The 17,723-nt window shown below is 45.4% G+C and overlaps 1 protein-coding gene across 1 annotated transcript; it reads right to left on the bottom strand.

Moving 5' to 3' along the window:
* Positions 1 to 207: 207 nt before the first annotated feature.
* LOC119652906 (sugar transport protein 13-like) lies at positions 208 to 13,705 on the bottom strand. The gene is made up of 3 exons (XM_038057282.1): positions 13,480 to 13,705; positions 10,556 to 10,752; positions 208 to 1,414 (listed from the first exon to the last, which is right to left on the bottom strand). The coding sequence occupies exons 1-3, from the start codon at positions 13,568 to 13,570 to the stop codon at positions 329 to 331; spliced, it is 1,374 nt and encodes a 457-aa protein (XP_037913210.1). The 5' UTR covers positions 13,571 to 13,705; the 3' UTR covers positions 208 to 328.
* Between the last annotated feature and the right edge of the window lie 4,018 nt (positions 13,706 to 17,723).

Below are 17,723 nucleotides of genomic sequence, written 5' to 3'. Positions count from 1 at the left end.
AGAACGTAACGCAGAATAGTGAAAGAAGGAGGCAAGCTTCTTGGAAAGTCGGGGGATGAGTTGATGCACATTGCCAAGAACAGACAGTGATGGTACCCAGACGGCTTTTATATTGTGCACAGCAGGTATATAATTTTAATAACTCCATCAACTGAAATAACCTCCATGAATACATATAAATCTTTTATTATAGATAATCAAAAAAGTACATAATAACTTAAAATATTAATTTACAAAATCAGGACTTTCATAATTTCGTCCTTATAATTACTTAACAAATAGGGGAAAACCTCTCTGCAAACTAATATAGTCCCAAATGACACAAATATCATTCCATAATATCTCGGCACTCAATCAATGTCAAGCCTTTTGTTTCTGGAGTCTTCCAGTACACAAAGCCCCCAATTATTAGCTGCAAAACGGCCATAACCAAATAAGCCGGTGCGACCCTCATAGTAAAATACCAACATATCACCATTGCAAGTATTTGTATTACGTTTTCCAAAAGGAGAGCTATGAAAATATAAAACGGTTTTTGGCCAACAGTGAAACTCTCTCCCATGTAAAGCAGAGATATGTGGCTCAATCCAAGTCCCAAAAAGAATCGGTATACGATCGACAATGCGCCACTAATTACAAGAATCGAGTTGTCAAGATCACCGAGATATAAACCACCGATCACAGCAAACGGTATGATGCATCCCCCCAAAGAAATCAGCAATAATAGACGTCGTCCAAGTTTGTCCACAGTGTAAGTACCGATGAACTCACCGAAAAATCTGACCAAGTAAGCAACTAGCAAGCTATATTGACGCAGGTCCCTTCCAAGGAATAGATTCGTGAACAAATTGAAGATGGTTAGTGTGGATAATGCATAAACCGTGCGTAGGGCAACTACCCTTATAAAGGGTCTGAAGCTTCCACTGGGCCGTTTTGGCCCATGAACGAAATCTTGCAGGTGGGCAAGTTCATTAGCTACATTGGGAGATGACGGATGGTCTAAATTTAACTTCGCCAAACAATCGATGGCGCTCCTAATATCGTTATTCTTCAAATGGTACACTGGCGACTCGATAAACCTTACATAGTTAACGACAATGCTTACCACCCCGAAAATGAACGTTAGTATGCCAAGCATTTGGTCAATGGACAAGCTCCCCGAATTAACATAGATGAACAGGTCAACCATGGCAAACCCAATTAAAATGGAAGAAACTAACGTGAAGCTTACATATCCGACTGTTTTTCCCCGAGCAGTGGGCGGAGTTATTTCCGATGTGTGGATGATTGTAGGCAAGAAAGCCAATCCTTGTCCAGCGCCTGCGATGTATCGTGCAAGGATGAGCGGAGTTGCAGAATCCCAAGATGGTAACATAAGTGCACCTCCGATTATGACTATAAGAGCTGAAAGATACTAAAAAAATGTTTGGTTGAAATCATTTGGAAGCAAACTATCCATAGAGCTTAAGACTTCAATCTTAACGGTATAAGTTCTGCCAAGTTAAAGTTCGCTTGGTATGTATAACTAGGAGCGGACGACATGGCAGCAAGTTAAACCTTACCTAGCTCCGTTGTGCCCGGCAAACGCAATAGTTATGGCCTAAAACGAAAGAAAACCCGGATCGAGTCTATATGTCACAACTGTCTCTTAACAATCTCCGGCAGATAGGCCCACATATTGAGGTTCTGGAACCCGTTGGTATCCAGAGTAATCTGATCAGGACTGCATAATGCAATTGGTCTGTAGATCGCTAAATAGAGTTGATACACCGAGAACTTTCCCGACTGTCGACTTCGGTGGAACTACTATGAGGGAGTTAATCTGGCAGCCAAATCTTCGACAACAGCGTAGCTTGTGAAGCCGAACCCTTGGCAAGCCAGTCCGTCAGCCTTCCCACTGTCAGCGATGTTCGGGTGCTATGGCACCTAATCAGGAATATCTGGTTGAGAAGGAAAGTTTTTACGTCACTCACTCTGTCTTCCGCGAACTCTGAAATGGAGGGGTCGGAGGCGGATAAATGTCAATTACGAAAGCAGTGCGCCCATGATCTAAGAGGCTCATAGCTTTCAACACCAGACATTCTTTCTCCAGAGCGACCAGATTCCATGCTAATGTTGATGAATTCTCCCCTGGATTTATTATTAAGCCGAAAACCTGTAGTTTGGTTGGTAGGTGCAGAGTACGTGTATATTTCCTTGGTTTATAAAGCTCCACCAGAAGAACTACAAGATCTGGTCTCTATTATCGTAACAAGAAAGGCCAATGCGCTTAAAATCAACGAAAGAGGTAAGTCTTTCTTTGACTCTAATATTAACCCAAACCTTTGGGTGTGTAGCAGGAGCAGTAGTAGTTTTCCATGCTCGGAAAACAGTGTCGACTGATATCACCATACGTACTGACAATGGGACTTTTAAGGTGTAAACCCAGAGAGTGTCCGATTAGAGATCTTCTCAGAGCACAACTGGTTACTTTTGTAGTGTCAATCTTGCTATAGAGGTGGATCAACAGGAAGAAGTTTGGTTACGTTATCAAAAGCAAACTATCCCAATGGCAATATTGACACAAGCAACGCACTGGAAATAAAGGGGTTCTGGTAAAGAACACAAAAAAACTGCTGTCAAAGCCTTGTATCCTGCAGAATACGGATAAAAAAATATTGCCACCGTTGTAGAATGAAGATCCTTCCAAACTCAGAAAAATTACCAGGGAGGCAAGACGGCATAATGTCAGTCATGCTCCAGAAGCAACGGGAATGCGTTGTTATCAAGCAGAATCCAGGTGGTGCCATACAAGTTGGTTTGGAAGTCAAGCGGCTACAGGGTCCCAGCGTCATTCTGCTCACCATTCGGACGCTAGAGGAAATATTATTGAACAGTGGTAGCTCAGAAACCCGCCTCAGGGTTACTCGGTGAGTTTCCCGCACTTTTGTCAACAAAGCTTTGCCCTACAATTTTGCGGTATACACAGTCTCAAAACAAAGCTTGGTTCATAGCAATGAGATGCCCTTACAGAAAGGAGAGCTTTCTTCCGGCGCTGTTTCTACTGACCGCTATTGTAATCTGATGAACTGGTACTGTCACATAAGGTCCATCTAAGTCATCAGAGTACCGCTACCACTTCGATTTACTGCTAGTCGCAAATACTATTAGACGATCCCTTCCCCTGGGCCTCGGTACATTCCGAGCCGTGGTTTACTGGTTTCTCCCGAAGTCGGTTTGCCAAATGGCGGTTTGTCGGTAGGCATTGCGTTGCCCGGAGGTTGTGTTTTTGCCGAAACCAAATGCTAATAAGTGGATAAAACTTGGTCCTTAGAAGATGCTGGGACCTAGGCTCAAAAATATTGACCCGTTCGTTAAGGACTGGACCCCAAGTAAGTGGGTTCCAAATTGAATAAGTGCAGAAACGAGGTTTAAACTTATGTTAAACAGAGTGAGGGTTGACCTTTGTTTTGCCGGGAAAAGTAGATCGACCGCAGCAGAGCTCATTTTTGCCGGGCCAGATAACTTGAAACTGGTATTCAAGGTTCACCAACTCCTTAACTCCTGTACCCAGTCAACCCTAGGCATTAAAATCAAAACTTGGCTATGGATTTTATTGCCGTCTTGCTTTAGATTTCTTCTTCGTCAGTTTCCCAGAGGCGGTCAGGATGCCCCTCAGAAGAGTTCTGAAAACCAAGTCAACTAAAATGTGGAACTGATATAAAAGAGCTGAAAAGCTATGAAAAAAAAATTGAAATTGGCTGGACAATCATCTTATCATCATCATCTCTCAGGCAGTTTTATGAAGAGACTAACTTACTCTAGGCAATCTGTAAGTGCAAGTGAATCGCAGTTACATATTTTAGTAAGTAAATCGATGAGAAAATCTGCGGAAGGAGCATATTGTGGAAATAGTTCAAAAAGAACAGTGGAACATTTCCATTAAAAGGCAAAACGAAACCTTACTACAGGGGACCCACGGCATTATTTCTTAAATCTACCAGAAAACGGAAAAGTAGGGTGTGAATGGGTGGCAGCACATCGGACACCACCACGTTCAACCACGCATTCATCAGTCTCGATGGGGAGACCATTGGACTCGTCGCGGACATACTGGCGGAGTGCTCGTTCGTCCGCTTGAAGGAGCAGCTGATGCGCGCCCTTCAGTGAGTAAGGAAGCATAGCTTAATCACTTGCTGAATGAGCTGACGTTAGGCGGCCGTACCCTCAGCCAGTAACTACGAGAAATGAAGCAGCTGGGTGGAGATAAGGTCGACCGCCGAAGAACATCCGCGCCATCTTGGCCTGCGTCGCACGCAGGGACCCTCATCGACCTCGACGAACTAGGCTCGCTGAGTGCCTCAGCAACGGCTACTAGAAGCTCAGTACCTTACATTCTTCGAGGTGTCAGTTCTACCTGGCACTGAGGTGTCAGTTCTACCTGTACCCCGTCCAAACACCCTAATTCCTCAAAACCTACGACTAGTGACCGCGAACTCTTCTCTCATCCGCAGCCATGGTTATAGGCAGGTTGACGGACTGCGGACTCGGACTGCGCCAAACGTTTTGGCGGCGTTTCTTTCTGGTGGACATTAGCATCCCAATATTAAATGCAGACTTCCTATGCCACTATGGGCTGCTGGTGGACTTGCAGAGCAAAACTTTGATAGATTCTGCAACCTCATTATAGACGTCAGGGAAAAGGACGCTCTTTCGATAATTTCCGAGGATGTTGCGAACTACCGCATTCACGCACTCTGTCGCAACATGCCGAAGACATTCCGAAAGTGGTTATCTGCAGACCTTTCGGACTCTTGGAGTTCACTGGGATGACTTTCGATTTATGCAACGCTACACAGACTTTCTAGTGGTGGATGAACCATCTTACAAAACTTCAGCTTTTGTTTCGTCTACATGGATGATGTTTTGATCGCTTCCTCTTCAGAATCTAAGTGCTTGGAACATCTCGAGTAAATTTTTCAACATCTCTTTGAGACCGGACTTGTACTCACCGTTGAAAAATGCAGATTCCTCCAGAGGCAGGTGAAATTTCTCGGCAACGTAACCTCTGACGATATCCAACCTGACCCAGAGAAGGTTGAGGCGATAAAGAGCTCTCCCCTACCAACCACGGTAAAGGATTTGCGAAAGTTCTTGGGCATATTAAACTCCATCACCAGGTGATGCTGAATGCGAGACTCCCGCGAGGTTGCGTGGGTTGCTGAGACCGTCCAGTCGTTTGAGTCGGTCAAACAACAGCTTGTTGATGTAACACTGCTGACATTTCCTCAGCCAGCTGCTCCCCTAGCTGTGTTCGTCGATGCCTCAGATACTACGGTAGGAGCGGCTCTTTACCAACGGGTGAATCAAATCTGGCAACCGTTGAGCTTCTTTTTAAAGCAGCTCAACCCAGCTCAACGCAACTACAGCGCCTACAATTGTGAACTCCTCGGGGCAAAAACACGACGCAGAGCTTCAGAGCCTGAAGGAATACAAATTCATTCTATTTTCTATTTTCGGCGCAAACTCTTATTTACTGCGATAAGGGACCGAGGCCACTCATTCCGGCCGATTTTCGCAAGGAATTATCTAAAGCAATACACGATCTACAGTCCGGATAGCTGAGTGGTTAGAGCGCAAGGCTGCCGTACGGAAGGTCGCGGTTCAAATCTCGCTGGTGGCAGTGGGATTTGTATCGTGATTTGACGTCGGACACCAGTCGACTCAGCTGTGAATGAGTACCTGAGTCAAATCAGGGTAATAATCTCGGGCGAGCGCAATGCTGACCACATTGCCTCCTAGTGTACCGTTACGGTCTTGAATGAAGTGCTCTAACACACTTCAAGGCCCTGATCCAACATGGATTGTTGCGCCAACGATTATTATTATTAATACACGATCTTGCGCACCCAGGCATCAGGACGACGAACCGGAAAATCACTGATAAATGCTTCTGGCCCTCCACCAAAAAGGACGTAAATTCTTAGGCCAGACAATGCATAGTGTGCCCGAAGTGCAAGGTCAACAACCAAGTTTGATAGAAAGTAGGTGTATTCCTTCGGTGAACCAAGCGCATTCACACCATCTATCTCGACATCATTGGCCCTTTGCAAGAATCCCACGGATTCAAATGATGGTTTGGTGGTCCAGCTGTTGTCATCACGGACCAGGGAATGCAATTCGAATATACTCTTTTCGAGGAGTTAGGAAAGCTCTTGGGCTTCAAACGGCGTAGGACCACTGCATACCATCCACAGTCTAATGGTATGCTGGAAAGTTTGCACTGGACGCTAAAGGCCACCAGCGGGAGGAATTCGCGGCCAGCCTGCAGAGATATTGTACGGAGAGAATCTGCGCCTCCCCGCCGACCCTGTGCTGGACATCAGAGCAGGGTTAAGCAACTCTGGAATGCTGCGTCTGCTCAAGGACGCGGTTTCGGAGCTGCAACCGACTCCCCCTTCCCGACACGCGACAATGGAGGTCAACACTCACAGGAACCTCGAGACGTGGTCACAGGTCCCCATTTGGGTGGACACTCCTTGGAAGCCGCTGCAACCACCATACGAGCACCCATTCATGCTTGACGTTCTGGCGGGCCTAATTAGGTGTCCTTGTTTTATATTTTGGGGAAAACTAATCCCAAAAATGAAAGGAAATTTAGCCGCTAAGGAGATGTCGGTCAGAGGATGTCAACAAATCCTTGAATCACTTCGATAATCGTTCAGAAGTGCAAACTTCGTTTTAACATTGTATCTAAATCAAATAGAGTGGGTCCTGCAGTGACTAGGTCACAAATTTAGGGAGGGCTAGAACTCTATTGCGACCTGTACCAAGTAATGGAACGCTAACAAGTCGATCCTCCTAGAACTAGCAATGGCACTTAGCTGCGCACCATATTAGGATTTAGGGCAACCACGCATAGTTTAATCTTGTCACTATCTAAGTTGATAAAGTCAGTACACCCGCGTGTGTGGTTAGTTTGATATCATTTACGATCAGTGCTCTAAATATATCTGACATTCCAACCAATTCTAGGCAACAATGTGACTGACCAAAAAAGCAATATTAACTGAAGATGTCAAAGGCACGCCCTCTGAGTTTTCGAGATTCCACTCTACTATCGACAGTTTTCTTTTTTTTTCGTTAATCTTTTGTCTTTATCTTCGACTCCATTTGTGTTCCACCAACTACAATGGACATTCTGGTTGGCTTTAAACAATTCGGGTTCCTGATCGAACTAAATTTTCCCGCGCAGGCAAATCACCAAAAAATTGTTGTACACCACCTGTCTTTCTTGTAGTGGATAATGAAAAAATGCATGACAAGGAGTAGAGAGGAAGACTGGTAGGTGGCACCGGTACACCTTACATAAAGGAAAACTAAATTAAATCTCTTTAGGGGATAGAATCAACTCGGCAATAAACATACAAAGACTGAGACTAAACATTTTATCAGGGGGCGTAATTGGGTTTTTCTAAGGTGTAGGCTTCACCTTTCACTATCATTAATGGCGCAACAACCCGTATCCGGTCTAGGCCTGAATTAATACCGAACTCCGGACATCCCGCTTTTGTGCCGAAGTCCCATTCTGTCGTCCTGGCCTACGCCATCGCTCCATCTCAGGCAGGGTCTGCCTCGTCCACTTTTTCCACCATAGATATAGACTTTTCGGGCTGGATCATCTTCATCGTACTTATTGAGCCGGATTTTACCCACAACCAGACGGTCATGGTATTGCTCACAGATTTCGCCGTTATGTAGGCTACGGAATCCTCATGTAAGAGCTCAAAAATTCTTCGGAAGATTATTCTGTCGAACGCGGCCAAGAGTTCGGAATTCTTCTTATTAAGAATCCAAGTCTCCGAGGAATACATGGGGACTGGCATGATCATTGTCCTGTACAGTAAGAGCTTTGGCCCTAGCGTGAGACATTTTAAGCGGAACAGTTTTTGTAAGCTGAAATAGGCTCTGTTGGCAGTCAACAACTGTGCGCGGATTTCAGCGTCATAGCTATTACCGGTTGTGATTTTCAACCCTAGATAGGCGAAGTATTCAACGGTCTCAAAGTTCTCCTATCTTTATTCTTCCCGCTTGACCAGTGCGATTTGATGTTGTTGGTTGGCTTGTTCGTTTTTGGTCCGGAAGCTTCCACCATATATTTTGTCTTGCCTTCATTGATGTCCAGCCCAAGATGTCGCGTCAATCGCCGTCTGCTCCATCTGGATAAAAGCAGTTTGAACGTCTCGGGTTGTTCTTCCCACGAAGTCGATCTCGTCAGCATAGGCCAGTAGTTGGGTGGACTTAAAGAGGATGGTGCCTCTTGCATTTACTTCAGCATCATGAGTCACTTTTTCCAGGTTCAGGTTTGAGGGGATGTATGATAGGGCATCTCCTTGTCTTAAACCGTTATTGATACCAAATGGTCTCGAGGTCAGCCTAGTCAGTCTTATCAATTTCGCCGGAATACCGAATTCCCTCATGCCCGTGTACAGTTGTACCCTAGTTAGGCTATCATAGGCAGTTTAAAGTCGATGAAAATATGGTGCAACTGATTTTCATATTCCGACACTTTTTACATCGCTTGTCGCAGAGAGCGAATCAGAGTGAAGCGTGTTTAGAATGGGCCAACGGTGTTCTAGGCGTATGGAGCTATTCGAGCTAGCAAGATAACGGAGAATATCTTATAGATGGTACTTAGCAACATGATACCTCTATAATTGCTGCACTGCGTGATAACACCCTTGAGCATAAGTTGATGAACCACTTGATCGCCTCCATATTTAACCAATTCGGCTGTAATTCCATCGACTCCTGGCGACTTATGGTTTTTAACTCGGTGGATTGCACGAACTGTTTCTAATATACTTGGTGGTGGCACAATTTTTCTCTCATTTTCAGCTGGTGGGATCTACAACTCGCCGATATTCTGGCTGTTCACTAGTTCATCGAAGTAGTCAACCCATTGCTCCAATATGCCCATTCTGTCGGAAATCAGATTTCCCTCCCTGTCTCGGCAAGATGAACATCGAGGTGTGTAAGGCTTCACCCTGCTTATTATTATTCTGTTAAGGGAAAGTCGCACCGCGTCCTTGAAGAACTATTGTGCCCCTTTTACTGGTTACAGTGTACCTGTTGATCATAGTATCTCAAGCAGGCCTGTAACCGTTAGGAACTTTAGTATGTTCCCCACTTCCACATGTTTCAGCTTTGCATCTGGTATTAAGTGTTCTCCCAGATGTATCAACCTACTTTGCACAAGTGCCGGAAACTGTCCCAGGACGTGCATAGAGGTTTCGTCCACCTCCTCACAAAACCTGCAGGCAGTGTCCGTAGATATCCCTAGCTTCCCTAGGTGGTAGTTCAGCCGACAATGACCAGTGAGAATTCCCACTATGATTCGGAAGTTCTTTTTGGTGAGGTTTAAGCATTCCTTTGTACGCATGGGTTCGTATACCCCAATAAGCACTCTGGACTGCTCAATCCCTGGTAGGCCCGCCCAATATAGTTCCCTCAACCGTTTCTCTTCGTTTCTTAGATTCATAGCCATGAAACCGTTTCCGATTCCACAGAAGGGTTCTGGCCCGTGTAAAGGCATCCCTGCTCCCTTCTTGGTTAGTTCATCCGCTGCCTCATTGCCTTCCAACCCAGCATGGCCTAGAACCCAAAGTATCCAGACCTTGTTGGACGAGCCGAGTGTATTCAGTCTCTCAAGGCATTCCCATACCAGTTTAGAGTTCACCTGGTTAGACCTAAGTGCCTTGATCGCTGCTTGGCTATCGGTGAGAATAGCTATATTCTGCCCTGTAGTTCCTTTGCAGATTAAAAGAGGCACATTTGTCTATTGCGTAAATTTCCGCCTGGAATATGCTAGTGTACCTGCCCATTGGCTCAAAGTACATTTTTCTTGGACCAATGACACCGGCACCCGCTCCCTCTGCTGTGAGGGATCCGTCAGTGTACCAAGTAATCAGTTGCTGGTTCAAGCCGTATGTCTTCACCCTGCTTACTTGGATCAAGGCTGAGAAGTGGCGGCTATTAATTAGCACGTAGTCACTTTAGTTCAAAGTGGTCCCGATAACAGCAGGTTTCATTTTTTGGCTGACTGCCCAACGCATCTCCTGCAACGCAGATCAATCTCTGTATAGAGCTCCTTATAGCCCACGTTCCATGAGGAAATGCGCAAATAGTTATTCCGTTTTGCGTTGCCCTTTTGTGACTTGGTAGCCTCGGTTTTCCGTGTAGGGTTGTCAGCCCTACCCAACCCCCAACCTGGAGGACCAGTTGGTACAACTTGTCCCGTTTTTAGGCGGGGGAACTCGTCTTTATCGTTCTCCGACTACAGCTTTTCGTTACGAAAGAGCTTCTAGCAGTCACCACGTGGAGGTGGAGATAGAGTTTGGTGGTAGAGCTGTTGGTGTCATTCCTGCAGGCGTGTCCCAGCTTTTGCTCCATCGTGGATACCAACCCACGTTTCCTCCTGGGGTCTAACCTTTGGCCACCAACTTCAAACTTAAATATCCTAAATTTAATAATAATCACAGGATTACATACTTAAAAAGTCGAAAATATGACTTACATAGATCTTATCTTTCTGAAACTTCCGAACAGCAAGTGCAGCTACCGCTAAACCTACTATGAATGCTATATTCCAACTAATGATTGCGTGAAGTAATTCATCCGTACTCAGTCCGAAGAAAAGCCATTGGCTGGGGAAGAACCAAATGTATGAACTCTGAGCTATGAATAATCCTGTGCTCATTATAATCAGCCCACCTGGAAAATATTGTGATGAAAATCACATTAGAAAATTATTGGTGATGCAATAATTTCAATTAGCAAAGACATAAAAATTGTGCAAGAGCAGGGATTATATTTGGCTACCTTTTTTGTTGGGTACATCTATACCTACAGCTACTCAATGGAACGCAGATTGCTTATCTCATTACAATCTTGTATTTTCCGTCTATGAAGAAAGATATGAGGAAGCGATGATAAAAACATTTATTTGGACTTATCGAAGAAAATTCCAATTGCAGTTGCTAAGTAATTCAAGCCAAACACGTTATTTTTGATTATTGACGACGCAAAGGAGCATAGTGCACAAATTCAATTTTCGACATTCTGGGTCTTAGGCCGTGGAATAAGCAAGCGTTATATACATTTTTATACCGGAAATAATCGTTGACCCTTTTCTAATAACTGGCGTCACAATGCTACGTACATGCCCATCCAAGTGTGCAATTGAATGCATTTTGGCTTCTCATTGCATCTAAGCTTGTGCGGGTGAGAATACGATTTGGGACTTGGGTGTGAATGATCGTTGAAATAGGAATGGGTGGTCAAGAATCTTGGTGAAATTGTCGCACAAACTTTGAACGATCGGAAAAAAGACTCACATCCTTTCCCCAGACTTGAGACCGATGCAAGGACGGATGGCGAAAATTGGCCAGTAAGAGAATAACGTAAAGTTGAATTGTATGCATTTGGACCTTCGTTCGAATAACGGAGAGCATTTAGTTGTGAAGTTTTTTGAAATTATCGCATGCATTTGGGATGATTTGACAAAGGCTCCCAACTCGAGGGACATAGCTGTTTCTGTGGCCATTGAATGCAGCGGCGGAGGAGAATAGGTAATGGTGCCTAGATCCGCGCCTCCGATGTGCCGCGACACCACTCCGCTCCCAGCTGAAACATCGTGAGTTCTGTTAAGCAAACCGACTACGTGATCCCGCCAATGAGGCTCGGCAAGGACGGCGACCACTAAAGATCGCCGCGAGCCATTAAGGCGGCCTTTCAGCGTCCCATACCAAAGTTCCAGCACCATCAACCTCAATTGACGACTTTCATAAGCCCAGCGTGAATGCCCCTGTGCGTTACAATCGTCGTTTGATGACTCGATAGATGGTAGAGAGTGCGACATCTCACTTGGGTCATGTCAGGAGATTTTGACCCAAAAATTGAAGCTGACAAGAGTTGCAGCCAAGTTCATTCCACGACTGATGATGATCAAAAAGAGCATCGCTTTGAGGTTTGTCATGCTTCTTAAAAACCATCATTACATATGACGAGTCTTGGATTTACGGCTGCGACGTGGAAACCAAGGTACATTCGTCCCAGTGGAAGTAAAAAACTTCACCTATAAAGTTCGCCAGGTGATCAACCGTTGAAGCTATGCTCACTGTTTTCTCCAATTGAAAGCATGTCATACATCATGAGTTCCTCCCACAAGGTGAGATAATCAATTGTTATCGATCTCTCTAAACCCTGAGAATACCAGATTCGTCAGAAGAGGCCAGAAATGTGGACAATAGGCGAGTGGTTTTTTCGCCACGACAACGTGCCTTGTCCCACCGCGCTCCTTATTCGTAAGTTTTTTCGCCAAAAACTCGATGACAACCGTTTCCTATTCTTCTGACCTGGCTCGGTGTGACTTCTGACTGTTCCCAAAACTTAAGTACTCCAAAGGACAGCGGGGGGGGGGGGGGCGATAGGGGAGATCATGGAAAAAACCCTGGAATCACTGAACAGCATCCATGAAACAGGGTTTTCCAAATGAATGGAACAGGGGAGATACCGGTGGGCGAAGGGTATTACCCCCCAAGAGGAGTATTTTCGAGAGGGTAAATTAGAACAATAGTAAATATTTGGAATAAGGAGTTTGTCACGGCACATCTGAGGCGTGAACCAAGCACATATGAAAGGAAGTAGGTGTATTCCCTAGGCTAACCCAGCTCTTCCACACCATCCGTTCCGACATCATCGGCCCTTTGCAAGATTCAAGTATTTCTTCACAATCATCGGCAGGTTCACGAGATGGCTTGAAGCAATACCTCTATCTGATATTATGTGCCGAGACCGTCTGTCGAGAATGAATTTCGTGCTTTTGTGTTCCAGTCGTTGTCATCAGGGACCAGGGGATGCAATTCGAATCTGCTCTTTTGGCGAGGTTTGGAAAGCTCTTTTGAGAAAACTGCTGCAAAATGGCCATTTGTGGCAATGCTGCGGGTCTTAATTGAAGGAACGTTACAAGAATTTAACTGAGATCTACCAGAACCGGCGCATATTCCAGATATTTATCAACCAGTCTACTTTGGCATGTAATCCACGACACATCCCCAGTTTCAGCAATATTTTTCACGTGAATGCGAAAACAAGTTTAATCGCAGATAACCCCAGAAACTGTACGGTGCCTTTGATAATGCATTTTGAACTTAGCCATAAAATCGACTAACGATAAGCTTTTATTTTGACGAGAAAACCACCTTTGGCTGTCTGCAGTTAACAACAGACCACTGGTATCATTTATTTATTGGCATTTGGAGAATTTTTCCAAACTATTCACACTCTATTATTAGGAGCATCCATGGGTACTGCCAAGTTGCTTTTCCCCAAAAATGTCCACAATTAATCACATGAATGTTTTCCATTTCAATAAAGATCCAAACATCCTTATCTAAATCTATAAGCACGTGGGGCCTCAAACAAAATCACATCTCTTACCTCCCAAAAATGCCTGTTCCTGTCTTATTGTTTGCCTTCTCGTTATAGTGATCGGCGCCCTCGAAACTCCTGGATTATTATTATTCATCATCGTCTCCTCCACTAACCACTATCTCACCAAAAAACGGAAACAATCAATGAATGAATCTTCAGGGTCGACTTTAATCGATTAGTATGTATCAGAGGGGTTCTACCGACTAGACTCAAGCAGCTTAATTTCTATTTGGCTTGGCATCAAGCAAGCATTCATTCTCCACTCCACACTCCGTATCTATCCACGGAAAACAGAATATCTAATCAGCGAGTAGATATCAATTAATAATCGAATAAGATAAATGAAATCAAGGAACGCAGTATCCGAATCTATTCGTTGTAATTCAGAAATCCGCAAAGGGAACAAAGGGAATGCAATCCGGGGGGGTTTATCTGGGATTATGGAAATGTTTTCATATTACCGGATTAGCCCAGTGTTGGAGACGTGATTCAGTAATCTTAATCTATTTGAAAGAAGAATTCAATCAACAACAGTTGCAACTATTATAAATCATGAAGAAATTCGATTTAATTCTCAATTTAGATTCAAGTGCGAAAACTTAGCCAGCCTAAGGGATTACATCACGGGGTGGATTCAGCTCATTCAAGCTGAGTCACTTTTCTTCTATACGCGACGTAAGTGACCGCGCTTTTCTCCTCTCCTCTGCCTTTTGCAGTTTATTTTGGATAGATGCGATCGTGGAGTTGACCGCATCCCAATTCCCTTGATGTGCTACCATTTTCGGCACCAGATTTTCCTAGAATCTCCTCTAGATTCCTCCTTTCTTCCACAGATCTCGGACACTGGAAGAATACATGCTCTGGGTCCTCTGGGACTCCATCGCAATTTGGACAGTCGGGTGAGGTCTCCAAATTGGCAATATCCTCCTTGCCCTGTGAGAAATTGGGAGAGATTATATAATAATTAATCTCACCGTGTCGTCTCTCCAACTACTCATACCAACTTCTGCCGCTTTCATGGCACTGGAAATCACCCCCCCCCCCCCTCTCTGGTGCTTTATTGTCTCCTATTCTACCGCAGATCTCCACCAGCTCGTCTCTGGCGACTGGAGGAATTGCTGTCGCATTCAGAGATGGCTGGAATGTGTCGGTGCCCTCCTCTTGCTGGGGGAATAACCCCTGGATGATTTTCATCATAAGAGTAGGACACGTGATCTACGGAGATGAACGGCCTCTGAATCGTCCAATCACGATTCTATAAGCGCCGCCCGTGGGGAGCAGAGCTCCTTAAAGCATTTCCTCTTGTTTCGCTGGATGGCGAGCTTGAAGGTTTTGTGGGCTGCCTTATAGACGCACTCTTTTTGCCCCTGGTCGACTCTACCAACCGCCTTTGAGCAGCTCTTCTAGTTCAGCGGCAAGCCGATCGAGGGCTGGTCAGTTCACCATTCCACCAGTAGTTTAGTCTTCTACTGGGTAATAAGCACCTCCAAGGCATGGACGCATCACATGCTTTGGTGAAGCATTGGGCCACATGAGCGGCGCTTTCCGTAAAGGTGCCTGCTTTATCGAATTGATGAAACCACACCTCTATGAAGGTCAGCTCCTCCCAAGCTTTGCAAACCAGTCAAAAATCTTTCTCGGTTTCGGGCATGACGGACCTTTGCCCTGTGTCTCGACATATACCTCAAAGAAGATGGTAATCGCTGTGGGTGTACCGTTCGCTAAAGTACCAGGACATACCACGCGCCAATGCAGGGCTGAAAAAGGTCAGATCTACCACTGAACCTGACCCTCCCATTCTGAAAAGTGTTTACAACACCTTCGTTAGCCAAAACTATGTCCATTTGGGCAAAAGCTTCTAATAAACTGCGCTCCCGGCATTTGATTCCCTGCTACCCCATTCTAAGGCCTAAGCGTTGAAATCACCAGCAATCACCTTTGGAATTCAGGCAGTCTCATATTTGGTGAAGCGTAGCAGCTGTATACATATACACCACTTACTTTTGCCCACACAAAGCCACTAGTTGCCTGACTTGCAGTACATCGTATGGCCTGTCGCCCGCAAGCCAGTATCACCGTTCCAACAGTCGAATCTGTGACCCATATGCCACCGCGACGGTCTCTATATGGTTTACTTATGACAGAAATTTCCATCTCAGGTTCGAACGTGGTCTACTCAAGTAAATCTTGAACGACCTGCAATAATTGAGGTTTCTTTGAATCTTTCTTGCAGTGAGCACCTTTCTAAAATCTGGACATTTACTACTTCCGTCAATATTGCACTCACTGGCAATATGGCCTTTCTCCCTAAACCTTCTGCATCGATCGAATCGATCAATACTGCTGATGCATACCTCCGCGCATACCTACCTACCCAATCCGAACACCCTATTCCCACAAAATTAACGACTGACTACCGCGAATTCTTCTCCCATTCGAACCTTATGGCTATAGGTAGGTGGACGTGAGTTTCGGACTGCGCTGAACGTTTTCGTGGCGATGCGTTCTGGTGGACATTAGCACCCGCATATTAGGCGCAGACTTCCTGTGACACTATGGGCTTGGACCTGCAGAACGGGGCCTTGATAGACCCCACTACAGACGTCAGGGAAAATTCCTACCTGCAAGGACGACACTCTTATTTTCGAGGACGTTCCCGACCACCGCATTCGCGCACTCCTCTCCAAATATTGCAACATTGCTACTGGAAGTAGTTCCTCCCAGCCGGTTAAGCACGATGTCCAGCTCCACATCAATACTACCGGCTCCCCGATCTTCTCAAAGGTGCGTAATCTATCACCCCAGAGGCTAGCTGTTGCAAATAAAGGGTTCGATGATCTCGTAAAACAGGATATATGGAGACCTTTCAATAGCTGCTGATCATCTCCATTCCATATGGTCCCTAAGCCAAACGGAGATTATAGACATCTGAATGCTTAGACAATTCCAGACCGACACCCCATTCCACTCATCCATGTTTTTACGACCTTGGATCTTGCCAAGAAATACCAAAAAGGCTATCTGGACACCTTTCGGACTCCAGGAGTTCACTGACTTCCGGCTTGTCCAACGATGCGCAGACTTTCCAGGGGTTCATTCACTCTATCTTGCGAAGCTTGAACTTTTGCCTCGTCTACATGGATGATGTTTTGGTCGCTTTTGCTTCCGAATCTGAGCACTTTGACCATCTCGAGTGCATTTCTCAACGTCTTCTAAACTTTGAAAAATGTTGATTCCTACAGAAGCAGTTAAAATTTCTCGGCCACCACCATAACCCCTCACGGTATCCAACCTAACCCAGAGAAAGTTAAGAGGATTAGGAGCCCCCCCCCCCCATGGTGAAGGATCTGCAAAGGTTCTTGGTCATGTTGAATTCTATCGTCGTTTCTAGCCCAAGGCCGCTCATCTCCAAACGATCCTTAACGCCTCCTTGCCTGGACCCAAAACCAAGAACTCCCGCGAGGTTGCGTGGTCTGCTGAGTCCGTCCATGCGTTTGAGACAGTCAAGCAACAGTTCGTTGATGCAACACTATTGGGATTTCCCGAGCCAGATACACCGCTAGCCGTGTTCTTCGATGCCTCAGATACAGCGATAGGTGCCGCTCTACATCAACAGGTGAATCAAATCTAGCAACCGTTGAGGTTCTTTAAAAAACACCGGCGCTGTAGGGGGCCTACGATCGTGAGCTATTCGCTATAAAATACTTCCGTTTCTCTCTTGAGGGCAGGCCATTCACCGTGTTCATGTACTACAAGCCCCTTACTTTCGCGCTTAGACAAAAGCCCGACAAAGTGTCCCCTCGCCAACTTCCGCACGCGAGTTATATCAGCCGTTTACTTCTGATATCCAACACGTCTGGAAAGACAATGTTGTTGCAGGGTTTTATCTCAAATATCGGAAGTCACAATTCCTGCCGCGGTTGGTTATACGGCGATCGCCGAGGCACAAAAAGACGACACGGCGCTTCAAACCCTGATGGCAAACTCCAAATACAAGTTCAACGAGTTTCCTATTTTCGGCTCACACTTTTATTTACGGTGCGAGACCCCAGATAAGGGACCCAGACCATTCATTTCGCCCAGTTTTCGCAGGGAAGTATTTTACACAATACACGTTCTTGCACACCGAGGCATCAGGACGAGGAATCGGTTAGTCACTGGGAAATATTTCCGGCCGTCCGTGAACAAGGACGTAAACTCTTGGGTCAGAAGGGCAAGGTCAACAAGCATATACGAAAAGAAGTGGGAGT

The sequence above is a fragment of the Hermetia illucens genome, chromosome 3 (assembly GCF_905115235.1).
Source record: "Hermetia illucens chromosome 3, iHerIll2.2.curated.20191125, whole genome shotgun sequence".
NCBI lineage: Eukaryota > Metazoa > Arthropoda > Insecta > Diptera > Stratiomyidae > Hermetia > Hermetia illucens.
The sequence above is the reverse complement of the archived record's forward strand: the minus strand, read 5'-3'. Positions and strand labels throughout refer to the sequence as shown.

Bases quoted from the DNA above. Each gene is read 5' to 3' on its own strand.
- LOC119652906 (XM_038057282.1), bottom strand. From the start codon at position 13,570: ATGATGAATAATAATAATCCAGGAGTTTCGAGGGCGCCGATCACTATA. The intron at 10,753-13,479 runs GTAAGAGATGTG...AATATTTTCCAG, and splicing joins GGAACAGGCATTTTTGGGAG to GTGGGCTGATTATAATGAGC. The intron at 1,415-10,555 runs GTAAGTCATATT...ACATTTTTTTAG, and splicing joins TTCAGAAAGATAAGATCTAT to TATCTTTCAGCTCTTATAGT.